The 20,136-nt window shown below is 39.9% G+C and overlaps 1 protein-coding gene across 7 annotated transcripts in view; it reads right to left on the bottom strand.

Annotated features, from left to right (window-relative positions):
* TASP1 (taspase 1) overlaps window positions 1-20,136 on the bottom strand; it is a 156,926-nt gene that overhangs the window by 104,214 nt on the left and 32,576 nt on the right. For all 7 annotated transcript variants that reach the window (XM_075925647.2, XM_075925649.2, XM_075925648.2 and 4 more), the window contains 4 exons: window positions 14,041-14,161; window positions 12,097-12,181; window positions 10,055-10,134; window positions 375-481 (listed from right to left, as the gene is read on the bottom strand). In XM_075925647.2, the coding sequence (XP_075781762.1) occupies window positions 375-481; window positions 10,055-10,134; window positions 12,097-12,181; window positions 14,041-14,161 (393 nt within the window). The remainder of the gene's footprint in view (window positions 1-374; window positions 482-10,054; window positions 10,135-12,096; window positions 12,182-14,040; window positions 14,162-20,136) is intronic.

Raw genomic sequence — 20,136 nt, 5'->3', positions numbered from 1 at the left:
TAAAAATGGGAAACAATGATAGATCCCAAGCTGAAGAAAATGTTTTATTAGATGTTTATCTGCTCATATGCACACTTATATTTCCTCTTATAAATAAATATTTTAATGTTGCACTTTTTAATAAAAAAAGACAAAAAGGCATCTTTTTCACAGTTCTTTTGAAACTGTAAATAGCAAGAAATTCTATCACCACAGAAAATCATCTAAATTATATGACATTATACCGATACTAACATGTATGAGATGGCCAAAGATGAGTATGTGATGCTATATCAGGTCACTTCATCTACAAAATGAAAATTTAAGTTTTGCAATATAAATTATCTTTGTGGTATGGGTGACAAACCAAGATTTTTACAAAAACATCTACTCACCTTTTCACTTGATTGTCTTCTTTTCTTTAGCTGAATAAGATCTGTTTCCACCTTTTCTGCCAGCTCCAACTTCCTTTTATTCCTTTTAAAAGCTGCTAAACTAAATCCTACAAAATATTTTAAAAGAATTTAACTAATGAAGGGTTATTCAAACAAGTACTAGATAAGTACGTTATTACACTTCAGAAGTCTCACTCCCTGCCACATGATTAGCAGCAATAGCTAAAATTCACATATACATTATGTTACGTGAAGTTTCAGTACTACACATTCTACATCTTTTACTAAATCAACAGGAGATACACTTCAGATAGAACCTTGAATAAAATATCTAGTGCAGACAAGTCACTGAACACATCTGGAAGCTATGATGCCCTAAATATCTCCCTCTTTGGCAGTCATGCAGCAATACTAAACAAAAGAAAGTGAAAGCATTAAGTGGCTTGTTGGAGTGATTGCTTTGGACTGCTAAGATGTAAACAGATGCCATGTGAGCTTGTTTGAGGCTATCCATAAGCTTATGTAGCCTCTTCACTAAGTTAATTACATATTACTACGTTCACTCACATATTTACCATAAATTAGAGTATATAACCCGCGGGTTATACACGTGTTTACAAACCCTGCCCCCGTCTGAAAACTGGCCAGTGCTCCAGCTGTTTTGTGCTGCTTCAAAGCCACACAAAGTAGTATGATAGACTAAGCGATAACATTCCCTCAGGATCAGGGACCCGGAGCTTGCCTGGCTGCCTGATTATCTCACCCCTTGCACCTGAAAGATGCAGATCTTACTTAGCTGCCATTTATAAAAGAGGGCAGCAACATCTTCCAGGACAGTGTTTCTCAACCAGTGGCACAAATATTGTTAGGGGTACTCAAGAAAAGTCGGGGGGTGGGGTGGTACGTCAACACAACTGAAATTTGGAGAAAACTGAATTTTTGTGACGTTTCCCCATGCTTTAGTATTTTTGTACTTTTTACACCCAAAACTTTCATTGCCCACTGGACACAATTAAGTTGTTTAAACAAATGTGTTGCAATGGTAGAAAAAAATGTGTGTCTGAAGACTGTAGCTACTGGGGATATTCAATTTTTTTGAGGAGGGGGTACTTACAATTTTTTTGTTTGTTTGTTTGTTTTGTAAAGGGGTTTATAAAGGTTTATAAAAAAAGGTTGAGAAACATTGCTCCAGGACATGGAGGATCCTGCCTGGGCAATGCTCCCAATGGACTGCACTTACAGTTCCAGTTGAAAGGAATTGCTCCAGAAACCCAAACAGACAAGAGGGGAATCTTCTGGCGAGCCCTGGAGGGCTGAATCTCTGACGTCAGAGCCAGAAAATCCTTCTATGGGAATTACTGATGGGAAAGTCAGGTTCGGGGAAGGGGTTACTAAGGCTGCACAGATTTTTGAAGTAAACGTGCAAGAGGTGGGATTGCATTTGTTAAGATGGTTCAACTAAAGAAATTGTCGCAACTAGAAAAGGAATCCAAGGAAGCTAAAAAGCACAGACAAAGGTTACCCCAGGCAGTGAACTAATCCAGAAGAATAAAACTTGGTCCAACAAGAGGAGGGATGTATAAGAGAGGGCTAATCTATTATAAGAAGCCAGAGAATACCATTAATTTAGCCCTAGATATAATTTAAGGAGGATACAACATTATTTGACAATCATCAATTCAGTGTATTTGGCTTCAATTAAAAGTTTCACACATTAAAGAAATTTCTAACCAAAATTTATTAAAGTCTGAAGCACTTTAACAACTTAGAGCAAAACATTACACAAATGTTTTAAATTTTATTTTGCATTCTTTTGTTTATATTAAACATCTAAGGAAATGCACATTAAGGACACCCAAACCATCCTAAATCTGCCTGGTAATAATACCAATGAGCAGCCAAGGGGGGGGGGGGAGAGGGGAATAGGGCTCATCTATCTCTAAGAGGCAGTTTTCTCTATTGGGGACCACAAACATGACAACAGCTTATAATCATGGCATGCATCACTGCAGGACAGAGGTAAGGTTCATGGGTACGTTAACTATCTTATCATACATTCATCACCACCTTTGGCTTTCAGTTAAATGTAATCTGATCTCAGAATTCCTTCAACAGTTGTTTTGGGAAAAAATACAACATCCCTGTAATACATTCACTCAAAACTACTGATACACACTCAACCATAATACAATTTGCCTAAGATTCTATAGTTTTGTTTTGCTTTTTAGCTAAGCTATGCTATTTTGCAAACGTTTCTGATAACTTTTCAGAGTTTTTGGAATAAAAGCTTTACAAAAATGACAGACATTCTACTAAACAGTACTTTGTTCTTTAACAGACTTCGTGATTACGATGACATATGTATAATTAATGCAAGCTCAGGTATCTACAGAAGTTAAACTCTTCAGATTAAATTTGTGATAATAATTATGGCTTGACAAACCCCGGTGAGAGCTACTCACTGGCACGGCGCATGCACAAAGCACCGGTGAATGGGGCGCACAGAGCGACCGGCTGAAATCTACTCGCCACGGGCGAGTAGATCAGCGGTTTGTCGAGCCCTGATAATAATCACAAGTCCCATAATAGAGTTGGGAGGGTTACTTGATGGAATTCTATTTCATGGTGAATATTTATTGAGTAAGATATCTTGATACATTTCTTATCCTTGGGTAAAATTCTGAGGTTCACATATATAAAAAAAAGACAAGATGATCAATATTTTGCGTATATACTAATTATTTTGGAAATTGAATCTAGCATTTCAGATTTTAGAAGACAAATCTTAATACCACAGCTCACAATATTAGAGCTATCCAATACGACGAGGACTCCACAGAAAAGGTACAAAGAGCAAGAAAATGTTAATATTTTCAAAAGATAGCCAAATCTACCTTTTCCTCACTTAAGAACAGTACTATTTATACATATTCTTACATAGTCTGATATTTCTAGGACCGAATTTATGCTTAAATCCTAGTTTTTGTTATTGCATAAAAAATTATATAACTACAAGGTTTACAATTCCCCCTCCCCTGGGGCCCAATCTAAAAATCTGAATTTTGTTGATTTTTTTTCAAATATGCTTAACAGATAACAACAATATACAAATTCCTATCACTGTCACAAATGGGGTAAAGGTCAATCAGTAACTGATATATATAATTCTTCAGTAACTGATACATATAATTACTAATACAAATCTTCATAAGTATTATTTGTCTCTCTACTGAAGTAGGTAACATAGTGTTTCTCTCCGGAGACTACCATTACAGCAACATGTATGTTAAAGATTCAAGATACAGCATCCAAGTTGGAAATAAGCTAGGAATCCAAAATATTGAGAGTAAAGGAGCTATGTTTTCTATCTTTGGAGATCAGATCAGGCTCTGACTAATCATACAGCACCCCCTGGCAGTCAGATCATGGAGTGGACTGAAACTGCATCAGAGAGAAAGTTTTTGGACTCAAGCTGCCTCAGAGAGGAAGTTTTTGTATGCTTTCCCTTTTAACACAGTTTGAAAAGAGAATATTGCAGTCAAAGGGAGGGAGAATTACAAAAGGAATATACCAGCAAATTACAGGAATTAAAGTGGCTCAGCATAGCAATCTGCTGAGCAGCTGCTCAATAACTACTGCATAACTGAAAACAGAAACAGATGCAAGTAATTAAAAATAGGTATGTTAAAATGAAATTTAACTCTGATATATTACCCCAATTATGCTTAGGCTAAGCTGCGTGACTCTATTAGAGCTAATTTCCCTTCATATTGCTCCACTTTGACAAAGACAGCAGCATGTAAAGCAAAATAATGCTCAGCTATAAGTAGTGTCACAGATTTTAACCAAACGTGACTAGATAAAGCTATATGGCCACCAAGATAGTGTTTTCAGGAATGAATCAATCTGCATGTCCCTGCCCATGTACAGTTAGCTGCATACAAAGAACATGATTCATCCCGGAAAGAGGCAGGCAATGGTATATCTATCATCGGCCCTTGGTTTCTATCGGGGAAGGCAGTTTTCTTTTACTGTAGAGCTCCATCAGAATTCATCAGCAGATGCTCCCCCTCACATATGTGTGTTGACTGAATGCATCTCCTAGGTGCTCTCACCCCGCCTTTGCCCTTTGATACATTGTTTGGGCTCCCCTTTGCTACCCTAAGGTCTCAGAGAATTGCAAGTAAGCTTGCATTACCATGATCCTTTCAAGACAAGGCTTTACACTACTAACAGGCTAGCGTTCTGCCAGCGGAACACAGGAAATGAATTGAGCTCATTTACTTTATCACATGATGAGGAGAGAGAGAACTTTCACAGTTAACGTTTAGCAGAGTCTTTTGTTTAAGGGTCATTTCCCCCAAAAAAACTTCCTAAAATCCAAGGGTATACTTAGACTGTCAAAAATATAAGCTAGTTAAACTTGACCTAAATTTAATCATTCTTCCTAACCAAAACACTCAGATCTCCTAGAGATTTTGAGTTAATAACCCTTTCATCTTCACTGCAAGAAAATACTGTAGGAGAGAACTTACTTTAATTTTTCCACAAAGATAATTGAGCATGCCACACTCTCAGTATTCACTAGAGGAGCCGTAGAACAAAAAAGTCAGGGAACGTGGATGGCAGCATGCAAATTCCAGTGCACGTTCAAAATCTGGGTGGGCACTCAGAATATGGAAGGGATGAGAAGAAGCGTTCCAGTACTCCACTTATTTAAATGGACATGGCACATTACAGATAGTACAACTGTCCAATTGGAAAGGAAGCGAAAGTATGCTGAGCACATAATTTCTTTATTCACAGTGCCTGATGCCATTTCCACAAGGTTAGAGTTAAGGTTGGGGGCAGACAAGGGAAGAGGGATGTTACCTTAACTCTATTTCCTGGGTTTTAGTTTATATTTAGGCAGAAGGCAGGAATAGACTACCTTAAAGTGCACTGCAACATTATCAGTGTTAGTGGATTCATACAGCAGGTCCCAACCACTGGGCCGCAAACTGCTGGCTGCTGGGACTAAGGATGTTAAACTGCGGTTATCTGGCTAATGATGTAGTCAGTACAATTTGTATCAGTTACACAATTAGTCAATAAGGATTGCTCTGCAGAGACGCAGTGGGGGTAGCTCCAGGATGGGAGCCTCCCACCCTGCAGCTCTGCATTTTAAATGTCGTAAGAGCTGCCGGGCTCTTACGACATTTAAAGTGCAGAGGCACAGCGTCCCAGAGCAGCGTGAGCCAGGATTGCTTGGTCCCAGCTCGCACTGAGTCCAGCAGCCTCTGTTCAAATAAAAACATTTTATTTGAATATTATTTGCATGATGAATATACCAATAAGCAAACAGAATGTTACTGGTCCACCAAAGTTTGTGAATAGGTTTGCTGGTCTGCGGTATAAAAAAAGTTGGGAACCACTAGGTTAATCCAATTGTAATCACGAATTAAGGCTTTATAAAAATGTACATTCCATCAATCCACTTCACTGAAATAGAAGTTTCTCTCCAAACAGCGTCATCTATTTAGACAGACAAGGTGTGTGTTATCATCCTCAATATTAATTTTTTTACTTCAGAACTTGACTCTGAGAATGAGCTCCATGATTTTGTGGCTACTTTAGAATATTTAGGACTACCCCTGTGATAATTTTGGTAACTTGTCTGTACAACTTATGAATTCTGGTGAATGCTATGATGTTACTAAAAGATTACTCTATCAGGCAATACCTCAAAGTGGATGTTGTATCCACCCTTGCTGACATGGGCTGTAGCAGGTAACTAGCAGATGAGGGACAATGGAGAGTTGTTAATCTTAATGACTGTACATTTTCCCAAGGAGGCTGGCTGAAGTTGGAAAAACTCTACCTTATCTGCAAAGGGCTGGTGAAGTCAAGAGGGTAAAAGCATAAGCAGCAAAACAAAGTTATTGGTAGGGGGATGGATATACACTTGAGAAATTCAGACACAGAAATGGGAAGCTTTGGGCAGAAAAGCATCAGAGATGGGCAGGCTTTCGTGGCAAGGTATCCTATTTAACTGCAGACCAGTCAAAGTCAGAGAAAATTAGCCAATTTAGAAAAGCTTAGTGTTTCTGATGCGAAGTCATAAGCTGGAGGGAAAGGATCCCAGACAGCTCTGCTCAAGGATTGAGAACTCAAGAGTACTGAAGAACCTGACACACAGAGGAAACACATCTAGGAGTGTTTATTATTTTATACAGATCTGCTTCTTGTGCTATTAAAGAGCAGCAGTGCTTTGGAATCCTGTGCCAACTCTAGGTCTCTCTGTTGGCCATCACTATCCTGAAAAAGTGAGTTGTAAACCTAGAATGCCTGCATAGCTTGAGTATAAGAGGGGTAGCCATGTTAGTCTGAATCTGCAAGAGTGGTGGAGTCCTGTGGCACCTTACAGACTAACTGAAGTGTTGGAGCATAAGCTTTCGGGGGAAAGACCCACTTTGTCAGATGCATCTGATGAAGTGGGTCTTTGCCCACGAAAGCTTATGCTCCAACACTTCAGTTAGTCTGTAAGGTGCCACAGGACTCCTCACCACTTTTACATAGCTCAAGTTCTGGGAGAAGGTATGTTTAACCTACAAGACACCCTGAGGGGTCAGCATTGGTCCCAGGGGAGAGGCAGTTGGACTGCTGGTTCTCAGCCCTAAGAAAAGGCTCTTAGACAGAGGAGCTATTCCTTGAGGGTACGTCTACACTACAGCGCTAGTTCGAACTAACTTAGTTCGAATTAGTTAATTCGAACTAAGCTAGTTCGAACTAACGCGTCTAGAACTAAAAACTAGTTCGAACTAGCGTTTTGCTAGTTCGAACTAGTAAGTCCACATTGAGTGGACTCTGAACAGGGCTTAAGGATGGCCGGAAGCAGTGCCGGCAGGGCATAAAAGGAGGACTTAGAGCATGGAGATGCTGTCTCAGGCTAGCCGAGGGCTGCGCTTAAAGGGTCCCGACCCCCACCCCGGACACACAGTTCTAAGGGGTGCCCCGCTTCCAAAGAAGTTCTGGCTTGGAGTGCCCTGAGTGCCCACACTGGGCACATCACAGCACTCGGCCATCAGCCCGGCTGCACTTGCCGCAGGCTGCCATCTGGGGAGAGGGAGTAATTGGGGGGCTGCAGGAGAGCTTCCACCCCCAGAAGCCCGCAGAGCCAGCCCAGTCCTCCCCATCGGGGGCTCGTACCCCATTCCTCCCTCACCTCCTTCCACTTACCCTTCCCTAGCCCCTCTTCTTATTGATGTACAAAATAAAGATAACGTTTCTTCCAACATTGACTCTGTCTTTATTGAAAAAAACTGGGGGACACTGGGAAAAGGAGGTGGGAGAGGGGAAGAGAAAGGCTGGGAGAGGGGAGGGCAACTAACATGATCAGGGGTTGGGAACAGGTCCCAGATGAAGAAAGGCTACAGAGACTGGGACTGTTCAGCTTAGAAAAGAGGAGACGGAGTGGGGACAGGATAGAGGTCTCTAAAAGCAGGGGTTGGGTGGAGAGGGTGCATTCAGAAAAGTTCTTCCTGAGTTCCCATAAAGAAGGACTAGAGGACACCAAAGGAAAGGAATGGGTAGCAGGCTTCAAACTAGTAAGAGAAAGTTGTTGTTGTTGACAAAGCAAATAGTTAACCTGTGGAACTCCTTGCTGCAGGAGGCTGTGAAGGCTACAACTAGAACAGAGTTTAAAGGGAAGTGAGATAAAGTGATGGAGGTTGGGTCCATGGAGTCCTATTAGCCAGAGGGTAGGAGTGGTGTCCCTGCCCAAAGTTTGTGGAAGGCTGGAGAGGGATGGCACGAGACAAATGGCTTGGTCATTATCTTCGGTCCATCCCCTCCAGGGTCCCTAGGGTTGGCCGCTGTTGGCAGACAGGCTACTGGGCTAGATGGACCTTTGGTCTGACCCAGTACGGCCATTGTAAGCTCAGGGCTCAGTGTCGGGGGTCTCAGTGGACCCCCTTGATTTTCATGCACACCTGGTCCTGGGTGGCCAGGCTGGCAGCTCTCCTGCCCTAGACAGCCACTTTCCTGTGCCTAGTGCGGAGATCGTGGACGAGGTCCACGATGTCCGCACTAGCCCAGGAAGGTGCCCGCCTCTTGCGGTCCAGGGCAAGCTCCCGGGAGCCGCCAGCCTGGTCCCGGCAAGAGGGGGTGGGCTGGGGGGCATCGGGTGGGTGGCTCTGTGCCGTGCCAGGTGCAGGGTCTGCTAGCTGGGTGCTGGCAGGCTTGCACCTGGCACGGGCACCGTAGCCAGCCCGTGCCCCTTTAAGGGGTCCGGGGCCGGGAGGGGGGCATAGAGTTTCCCTGGTGTTGGCCAGAGTGGCCACCAGGGAAACCTGGGGAGGGCTAGCCTCCCACTAGTTCGAACTAAAGGGCTACACAGCCCTTAGTTCGAACTAGCTAGTTCGAACTAGGCGTTAGTCCTCGTAAAATGAGGTTTACCTAGTTCGAACTAAGCGCTCCGCTAGTTCGATTCAAATTCGAACTAGCGGAGCGCTAGTGTAGCACCTATTAAAGTTAGTTCGAACTAACGTCCGTTAGTTCGAACTAACTTTGTAGTGTAGACATACCCTGAGTGTGCTTCTAGACATCCAAGCAAGGATCAGTGCCTGGACTGTTAAAACTCTGCAGATTAAAAGTCACACATGGCCCAGTAAATTGGATTCCTATTGCAGCAATCTATTCAGCGTCTAACACCTGAGCTCAGCACAATCGGACACATTCAAGTCCACCTCCCAATCTGCATTTTTCTCCAAAATGCATTCATTGTAAGCTTGTATGTATGGTATGTGCAACTAGGTGTAGCATTACCTGTTCAGGTTCAGACAGACACTGTACTACACACACAGAACGCACGCTGTTACTGTACTGAGGTGATGTGAAATCTCTGATATTGTCTAAGCCTTGCCTCTACTGAACTTATTGGTCACAAGTTTTATAAGTTAAGAAAAGGTCCCAGTGGTAATAAGCGTTTTTAAACCAATGACATCTAGATCTGATCTAAGCCATCTTTTGAAAGCACTTAGTGTCATTTGGCAGTTGACAACCGGACACTCATCACTGCTTCTGTCAATGGTGGTAGCAATGATCAGAAATGTTAGGTAGGATTGTTATTGTAAGATACCCACTTAACTATCTCTGTGGCTCTAAGTGGAAGCTGCTGTATATAACACTCCTTAAACCCCACGAACTTTAGAAAAGAGAAGCAAGGATATGAAAACATTCTATCTAATCAAGCCAAAGAAATTTTCAAAACCTTTGCATTTTTAGAAATTGGAAAAAAGTGTTAAGAGTTTCATTCAACAAGGACTATGAATCAAATTAGCTAAAAATGTAATTTATTGTTGATCGGTATGAGAATTAATACAATCAAACATAATTCTGTCATTGTGATGGAGGGTATTATTGCGTGACAATTATCAGCAACTGTAGACAGGAAACTTCTTGATGTTTATATCCATTAAGTCAATTATTTATTATTTACCCTAAAATGGAGTTAAAGTTTTAATTCTAAAAATTACTTAGCCAAGTTCTACGGAATAACAACACTTATAATAACCTTATGTACCGTGACTGACAGCACATAAGCTATTAAGCAGTGAAGTGAAATACCCTTAAAAATATGAAAAACCATTTTTAAAGTCACTCTGATTTGTTCCTCCTACTCACATTACTAGTTTACTCACTTGTAGTCATGATACCTGGCGAACATGCTGGTATCCCATGATCAACTGCCCATCTGTAAGCTCCTTCACCAACCAAAAAGCTAAAACACACAGATGAAGGAGTTTCAACAAAAAAAGTAAGAAGTGCTTCTTGTTCTTCTCATGCAAATTATACAGTTTGTTGGCTTTTAAATGGCAAGCTATTTGTTTTTTAAAGAAAGTCCCCCTACCTATTCAGTTGACCCTTTATTCAGTTTTACTGTGAAAGGATATTTAGTTACGAATCATGACATACATTTACTTCTTACAATCAGTCCCTTGCCAAGTCCTATCACATTTAAAGTACGTGTCCAAATTGCATGCAAGAGCTTTTAATCTTTTTAAAGAAAAAGACAAGGCAAGCAGATTTCTAGTCGTCTGGTTTTTTAGACTACTGATGACTTTGAAGACTCACATACATTAAATGAACAGGGATGAAATAAAAATACATGTCCAGATAAACATGTTTCAGAATATTTAAGAGCTTGCAGTAAATGATTTATGACGATGACAAATGATTTCCTTTCACCTATATTTTTTAGGATAAAGATCACATGCAGTTACATACATTGCTGGTTTTTGCAAACATTTGATTAATCTGCTGAATTTTAAAAAAATATTTGCGAAACCATATCTGATGTTTCACTTGGCCTGTGTCAACAATTGTATTATAGCAGTACGATAGTAGGCAGTACGTTTGTGTATAGAAACAGCAACTACAAAAAGGCTTTAGAACTCTGGAAATAAAATATTTCAATTGGCTGTCAATAGTTTTACCCATGACTATAAGCCTTAATAAATGCAGGGAATAAGATGGAATTTAGAACATAAGACTGTTCATACGGGATCAGACTAATCATTGATCTAGCCCAACATCCTGTCTTCCAACAGTGCTCTGTGCCAGATGCTTCAAAGGGAATGAACAGAATAGGGCAATTATCAAGTGATCCATCCCCTGTCGTCCAATCCTAGCATCTGGCAATTTAAGAGGTATTTCTGATTAAGTGAGATTTTAAAAGTCTCGGAGATAGCTAACTTTAAAAAAAAAAAAAAAAAAAAAAAAAAAAAAGCTTAAAAACCGAGTGGTTCTGTAGCACCTTAGAGACATCTGAAGAAGTGGGTTGCACCCACAAAAGGTCTTGATAGTATTTATATTTGTTAATTTCTAAGGTGCTAAAGAACCACTTGTTTAAGCTTTTTTTTTTTTTTAGATTTTAAAGTATGATTTTTCATACACTAGTCTTAGCACTGTCTTCTGATTTCACTGTTACCTGAAGTGCTACTGACAAAAATAGTTAAGTTTCTTTTAAAACATGTACGCTATGTAAAGTCTTCAAGACATTTCATATTTTCTCTTCAACATTTAGAAAGATTTATATTAAGAAAAATGTTGCTTTTTTAATGCAACGTAAAGATGCTCTACATTGTTTAGCTAAATCTTGAATAAAGTGTTTCCCATTTGGATAATTATTTTGGTTAACAAAACGTTGTAATCTTTACTTTCCTAGTTTAGGTTGAAAGATGGTATCGACATTCAGATAGAGAGTAAGATAAAGGATTTCAAAATCCATTCTTATTCTTTTAATTCTACACAAATTTTAAACTGAACACTTACAAAAACTGCACCTTGTCATAAACAAAGGCAAACTAGCCAGGTTTCTTTGAAAAAAAAAAAAAGAGGGGGAAAAGTCATTTTAACTGACAAGTTTATAAATAGGACTTCTTAAAAATCAAATTAGGAATAAGAATTTAGTACAAATCTGTGTCAACAGCACTGAAGAAAGAAATTAACACTCAACATAGTATCATCTTCTATCCACAATATTTCATTCTATTTACAGCTGCACCAAATGCACAATAATATGTTCCAAGATGAAAGAACAAAGCAAGTCTTCCTTTTACAAGCACGCTATTGCTGATGTGTAACAAACAGCATCAGCCTTCTGTGGATAAGAATAACCTTCAAATATTGCATTCATTAAAGACCAAAGCTAAATGAAAGTCAAGCAGAACAAAGTAATTACCAAGGTGGAATTCTGCCAGCAGAGAGTTTTCCCTTCTGCCCTTCACACAACAACCTATTTGCAACCGAAACAGGATTTTTGATTCCTGAAAAGAAATAGGAACAAAAATGTTAAATGTTTCACAACTGTTGTGGGGTTTATTTCCACTAACCAACATTAGGAATTCAGTTTCCTGTTGACATTAGAAGTTTGCATGACATTTGTGAAGGCAAAAGACATTGCCTGAAATATCAGAATATAATGATAAAATTATAACTGCATTAGGGTTTGGCACTTGTTGTTCAAGTCAGCATTTCTTTTAGAAGAGCACTGAAATATAATTGCCCCACTATAAATGCCGAGAAGTTTAAAGTTAAGAAAAAAGGGGGGCAAAACATGATAGAGAGGGACATTTCTTTTGGGCCTCCTATAAATCATGAAGCAGTACAAAAACAAAACAAAAAAAGCAAGTCCATTCTGACTCAAAGTCTTTTGCAATCATCTTTAAAATAGCCACAAGAGACAAAACAGGTTCGGGGTCGTCTTCTTCCTGATGATCAAAGATGACTGCTCATTTATTTCTCCATTTCTATGATTATCAGCTTTAAAGATATGGAGGAAAAGCAAAACAGGACATTTTGCAGTCCTCAAGAGCCTCTCTCGGTTTTACAACATGTATTCACTTTCAGAGACAGAAAAATCTGTACTATTCCCCTTGTACAAGTGTATATGTGAATAGCATAATTTCTATGATATTTTTCAACATCTCAGATATTGTATATGTCTGAAGCATGAACAATTTGATGCTGTCTCTTTAAAAGTGTGTTTCATAGATTCTACAAGTGAAGAGATATTTTAAATTGACCAGAATAGATATACTGTGTTAACTGCAAGGTTCATTTTTTCAATCACACAAAGAGCTGCATCAGCATTAGACAAACACATTTTATAAACTACTTTTCTTATTTTTATGTCAGAGTTGTGACCAAAAATCTTAAAATCAACACGTCTTAGTCATTGAGAGCAACAACAAATGTCCTAGACAGTTCTGGAAAAAAAGTTGTGTCAGATAAGGAATGTTTCAAATAAAATGTAAAAGTATAAACTTATATACCATAAAATGGAATTAAATCGAGTCTGCATGTAGACAGACTGTAAAAACAGATTAAGCCATATTATTGGTTTCATTTTACATATTCTACTAGTATCTCAACTCTATTTATACTCTACAAGATATCCAAGGCCCCAAGCCTAAAAGGTGCTTCACTTGAATAAACCTGTATGCCGAGAGCACCTTAAAAGACCAGAGACTAAGTCTGAATCCAATGAATTACCTTTGTGATAAGCTAGAATGCTGAAAAAGAAGATTTAAAGCAAAGGGCAGAGTTTTATAGTAATTATGGGCTCAAAGTTCCTACCACAGGCTTCAATGAGAGTATTTAGGAGTGAGACTCTCTGAGTATTTCAGAGAGACACTGCACTGTTATTTCAAGATAACTAGCGTTATTTTGAAACAACAATGTGAACATCTACACAGCAATTCCATTATTTCAAAATAACAGACAGCTTATTCTGACTTCTGTAAACATCATTCCATGAATAACACTTATTCCTAAATAGCTATTTTGAAATAAGGCATGTGTAGATGCTCCACCACTGCTATTTTGAAATAGCCCCTCACCAGGGCCATTCTAAGTTATTCCTTCCCAGTGCCTCCTGGGGTTCTAAATCGAGATGGTATGTCTACATTAGGGAAGCCTGACTTGGACTAATTTTAAGGCTTCCCTGCAGTGTAGATGTGCTATTTCAAAATAAGTATTTTGGAATAACTATTCTGGAATAGCTTATTTTGAAATAGCTGTGCAGTGTAGACATGCCCTAAGAGCTCTCCTTTTCTCAATGGAAAACATTAATAATTTTTAAATCTGAACTGTATTTATGCTTTATAGAATACAGATAACATACCACTCAGTGCTCCAACTGCTCCAAAATTTAATGATTTTCCATCCATTATACTGGCATCACATTCTATCTCACCCAAAAGATTTAGGTTAGATCCCATTCCTGCATTTGTAAAGGGGGAATCCTAAAACATAAGAACACGTCACAGAGTAAGAGACATACACACCATGACTTTGAATATCAGAAACTCATTATCATTACACTGACACCACTGACCTGGACAAAAATGTACGAAATAGGATATAACAAGTAACTGAATTGTTGTAGAAAGGAAAACTCCCTAGACACTCATCTTGGATATGTTACAAAGCATAAACACAATATACATCACAAAGATGGTGAATTGCACTGTGCTATCATAATGGATGACTGGAGCAACACAGCAACCTAGGAAACCTTTTGTAACTCAAGACTAGATTTGCAAAAAAAGCAAAACTTCTATTTTTTTTCCACTGGAGATCAATGCATTTGGTACCAAGAACACTACACTAATTCAGAAACACGTAGGCAGCCTCCACTGTAAAGGTCACACCCAGAGACTTGGCAACTAAGCACTAAATACTAGGATTGGTGATGACATATTGAAGCAAAATAGTGGGCAAATGGAATAGATAGTTTTCCTTAAAATGCTAAAATTAAGTACGGGTTGAGCTTTGCCCCAACAATAATAGCTGCCGGAGGGAGCCAGCACACAAAAAAAATCATTTTATAAAACTTCTGTTTGACCGTTTGCCTGGAGACAGTCATTTTGATGGGCACGTAATTTCTTCCATAGGTGGAAAAGTAAAAATTCCATACTTAGTCTGTTCGCATAACAAATTTGCTAAGCTAGTATATATTTATTATGCTTGATAATCTACATTTCTAAAACACTTTCATCCTCAAGGATCCTGAACAAGCAGAGTTACCTATACAATCAGAGACTAAAAACAAAACAGAATTATTCCAGTCATATTTTCATACTACCCACTCACCATTCATAACTAGCTCAATTTTTGCTACACTGAACTAGGGATGTAGAGAGGCAACTGCTTATCTGGTAAACACTGCCTTACTGGCATGCTTACCAGGGTAACCGGTTAACTGGTACCTGGCTCAGCCACAGCACTCTCCCTCCCACGGTACCATGTGGCACAGCTGGAGCAGCCTCCCTCCCGCAGCTCCACGCCATGGGCCCTGCTAAAGCTGCCCCCCTCCTACTCCACACCATGGGCAGGGGGCTACTCCAGCCAACCCCCTGCTTGCGGTACAGCACGATGGGCTAGTTAACCGGTTCACATATAGTCTAACACTAACCAATTAATATTTTAAATGAGATTTTGCATCCCTACACTTGAGTTACCAGCAAGACATATAGAAAGTGTCAGATCGTCCAACACAAACTAAAAGGATCGGGGAGGGGAGAACAGGGAAGAAAAGATTAAATCCAAATCTTCTAACACATCTTCTCCCTGTAAAGTTTTGCATCTCCATGTCTGTGATTGAAGTAAAACTGCCTCTAGAGTGGCACTAAAGCAATGATTGTAACCTAGGCGAGTGTATGGGCCATATGAGTGGCTCTCCTTCATTTCGTTGGGCTGCAAAATTGTCGTAACCAAGACAAGTATTTTTGCTAACTGCACTTACATACCTAGAATTTGTGGGATGTGCTGTCTGAACTGTAGCAGCGCTCTGACTTCATGCACAGGCAGCGCATGTCTCTTACAGTCAATGTTGTGTGCGCCTCACTTTATGTGCCCTTGCTTTATGTATGTACCACTTTAGTAATAGCAGTAGGAAAGAATTACATGGATGGAAACCAGCAAAATCTGGCAAACCTGTACATGGGCAATGGTAAAGAAAATCGTCTCATTTGCCATACATAGATCCCCTATGGTCTGCATCTGGCCCACAGGCTGCTTACCACTGCACTACAGAGCTGTTTGATGGAGATATTAAACAACTAATTGTAACTGGATAAGAGACCATATCTAAAGAGAGAGGTAAAATGAATTTAGCTCAGTAATGTTAGTCAAGTTTTTTTCCAATTCCATATGAAAGCACCCTAGAAAAGGATTATCTTGGTTTTGGCTGTTTAGATAAAGATGGAAAGTCTAAGGATGAGAATGTGAGAAATGGCAATCTTGAATAAAGAAGGGAAATTCAGATTAGACAATAGGATCTCAACGGGGGAGAGGGACGAGCAGAGGAGGATGGGTGGGCTTTATGTAGACTTCGAAGGAATACATTTTTTAAATTGGTAAACACCAGCAAATGCCAATCTGGCATTACAGAAACAAACCATGAGAAAATATTTCCACTGATCATTGAAATTTATAGACAGTCAATAAAAACAATGCTGCCTGAGAAGTTAAGAATTAAAATCCAGTGATTTAGACTTTTGAATTCGGCTGGTTGCAAATGCAATAGGAAAAAAACTGCAAAAATTGCTATGATTAGTTATTTAAGGATATTTATTCTATATGTTTTGACATGTGGTATTGGCAGTTCGTGACTTAATGGTTTATAACCTTTTAACTCATTGAATCTCAATGTCAACTATCAAGTTAACTGTCCAACATCCATGATTTCCAGCAAATAAGAACATTGAAATGAAAATAGAAAACATCAAAAAATACATCTAACATTTCTCAAAATTAAAAAAAATATATATATGCCAAATCTAATATAGGTAGGTAGTGCCATTTCATGTTTTTGAGGGCAGGGAAGCCACACATCCATCATGGACGTGTCTCTTGAAGCTAACTAGGTATACTGTGCATACAACACAAATCAAGAGAACAAAAGTATTTCCTCCCTCATGTTTTCAGGGTGTTTAGATTCTAAAATAAACATTAGATTCTCAACAAAAAAGTTGTACTTCATACTGTATTTGCTCCTAAACTACTGAAGCTATCATATTCTTTTTTGATTGCTTCTCTTCTTCAGGATGCACTTATAATATCTGACAGTTTCACAACATACTAATATTTTTAGCTGTGGTCAAAGTTGGAATGCTTGTAGAAGTTTCTCATCTTTGACAGTCCTGGAATTACACTTAGTCAAATAGTTATAGTGCTCTACTTCAACATGCATTAAAGCAACACTTCAGCTATCTTTGATAGGGTATGCCTACACTACAGCGCTATTTTGAGTTAGCTTAATTCGAATTAACTATTTTGAATTAAGTTAATTCGAATTAACACATCTACATAAAAACTATTTCGAAACAGCACTTTGCTATTTCGATATAGCGCGTCCACACTGAGTGGACCCTGAACCGAAGTTAAGGCTGGCCGGAACCAGTGCTGGCAGGGCATCAGGTTAGGACTTAGCGTGTGGGGCTGCTGCCTTAGGCTAACTGAGCTCCGTGCTTAACGGGACCCTACGCCCACCCCGGACAGACAGTTCTCAGGGTCCCCGCTTGCTTGTCTACCTCGATGAGGGACAGCAAAGCAGTCCTGTCTTGGAGTGCCCGGAGTGCCCGCACTTGGGACACCACAGCACTTGGTCACATGGAGCCAGAGCTACCTCTGGACACACTGGTGTGTCTCGTGCGGTCGTTGCCATCAGCCCTGCTGCACTTGCTGCAGGCTGCCATGCGGGGAGGGTCCATTGGGGGGCTGACAGGATCCAGGAGGTCCTGCGGGAGAGTGTCCATCCTGAGGAACCCTCAGAGCCACCTTGGTCCTCCCCACCGGGGGCTCGTGCCCCATTCCTCCCTCACATCCTTCCATTTACCCCTCCCTAGCCCCCCCTTCCTGATGTCAAAGAAAAGACATTTATGTTCAAAAACAGAAACTCGGTTTACTGAACAAAACTGCGGGGGTGGGGATGAATCTCTGGGGAGACTGGGAAAAGGAAGTGGGAGAGGGGAAGAGAGAGGGTGGGAGAGGGGAGAGGAAAACCTGGGAGGAGGGAGCTGGAAGGGGGAAGAAGGAGGAGGGGAAGCTCAGGGCCCAGGGTTGGGGGTCTCGCTGAACCAACTTGATTTTCATGCAAACCTGCTCCTGGGTTCGCATGTGGCCTTTGGTGGCCAGGCTGGCAGTTATCCTGCCGTAGACAGCTGCATTCCTCCGTCTAGTGTGGAGATCATCGACATTGGGGACATCCCTCCCAAACCTGAATACGGTCCATGATCTCCACCTTGGACCAGGAAGGTGCTCACTTTCTCCAACTTTCTAGGAGCTGGCACACTGCTCCTGGGGAGCGGTGGAGGGCTGGCTGCCAGTGGCTTGCTGGCTCATGTTTTGGGGCCACTGGGTCAGGGGCCCCGGTGACCACTGCTGGCTCTGGGCTGGCAGGCTTAGAGCTGGCACAGGCACTGTGGCCAGAGTCTACTTCTTTAATGGATCCAGGGCTGGAGGAGAGGAGAGTAAGTTTTCCTGGTTGTGTCCAGAATGGCCACCAGGGCTCCCTGGGAAGGGCTGGAGGCCCCCTATTTCGAATTAAGTGTCTACAAAGCACTTAATTAGAATTCGCTATTTCAAATTTGACGTTACTCCTCGTAGAATGAGGTTTACCAAATTCGAATTAAGCGCTATTAAAGTTAATTCGAAATAACGGCTGTTATTTTGAATTAACTTTTCAGTGTAGACATACCAATATAGTTTTGGACAAAGTCTGTTAATGCACACTTCGAATACAAAATGCTATTTAAGGGACATGTGAATAGATCAGTAGTTTCCAACCTTTCAGAGCATAGGGATCCTTTTCAATCTATTAAAATTTCACAAACCCCACTCTCCTTGGTGAAGAAGGAAAAGGAAAAGGAAAAAAAAGAAAGAAAAGGATTGGGCCCATTGCGGTGATCCCAATCTTTATTTTTAAACTTTCCATGGACCCTCCGCAGTACCGTCGGGGATCACCAGGGGTCCGTAGACCAGAGGTTGGGAACCACTGGTATAGACCATCCCCATTTATACAGTAGGATTATAAAATTGCTTTCTGTCTGGAGGTGTTTAGAGGCACTGAAAAGTGACCTCCTGGGATGAATCAAGTCCCATTTTGTTCAGTCAGTTAAAATGTTCTTGAAGAAAACCTTCAATTAAAGTCAGATAATCGCACAAAGCACAACACATATGTATGCATCATTCTATGCCAAGTCAACAATAGGAAGTTGTAAGCAAATGGAGCCCAGGTTTTCATTATTATTATGAATTAGTATTATTATTTTACTATTGTATTTAACTATATTTAACAATTTTGAAAAACAATGTCAGAACCTCTTTAACTTTCCAGTTTTATATAGAATACATTACTGTAATAGTGCCGTGGTTCTCATTTTAAAACTAAGTACAAACAGTTAATTTACAAACAGACTTTAGCTTCAAAAGTGCACATCTGCAGAGGTTAATCTTTTCTTATTAACATACTCAAGTTAAAGTTGTTGTATAATATAGCTTTTATCCCACAGTTCAATTCAGTATTTAATTGAAAGCAACAGATTTGCAGGACAGAAAACCACAAATCTAATATTAATTAGACTTGAACATTTGATAGATTTGTTTTAGATTCTTTATGGTATTTAGTAAGATGTACTGAAAGTGTCCTTTCCAGTTCAAATGCTACATTTAAGACACAGTAAGTGAAGCAGTTTCACTAGTAAACACAAATCTGGCATTTGTTTACATGGTATTTTCCATTTTAGGATGAATAATCAGTTCTGAGCCCTGACTTAAGTACCATTTGTTTACAGCATCGTAATAAATCAGAGGAACACAAGCTACTATTGATGCACAAACTATGACTATCATATGTTTAGACAGAAATCAAAGTACATACTTACATCTTTGATCAATAAAGTATTTAGCTCTGCTTGTGATTATTTTTCCCCTTCTACCACATGATTAATACTTAAAATATTTATCTGGGTGTTCTTTACTGCCTCTTTCCAGCACCTGGACAGTAACTCTCTGAAATGCTATAAAGATACATAAAAGCTTAATTATGTGGAATTCTTCCGATCTTTAATTTAAAAAAAAAAGCCACTAGCTGGTTAATGTACACTATAAATCAACAAGTTAACCCATTCCTGTGTTTCAAGAATAATTTGACAGTCAACCTATACGTGGCAACTGGTATCAGAATTGTGTGTCTAACAGAATTATGACAAAGCAA

This window comes from Pelodiscus sinensis, chromosome 3, assembly GCF_052426305.1.
Source record: "Pelodiscus sinensis isolate ZL-2025 chromosome 3, ASM5242630v1, whole genome shotgun sequence".
NCBI classification, from domain to species: Eukaryota; Metazoa; Chordata; order Testudines; family Trionychidae; genus Pelodiscus; species Pelodiscus sinensis.
Note: the sequence above shows the minus strand (reverse complement) of the source record. Positions and strands in the feature narration are given on the sequence as shown.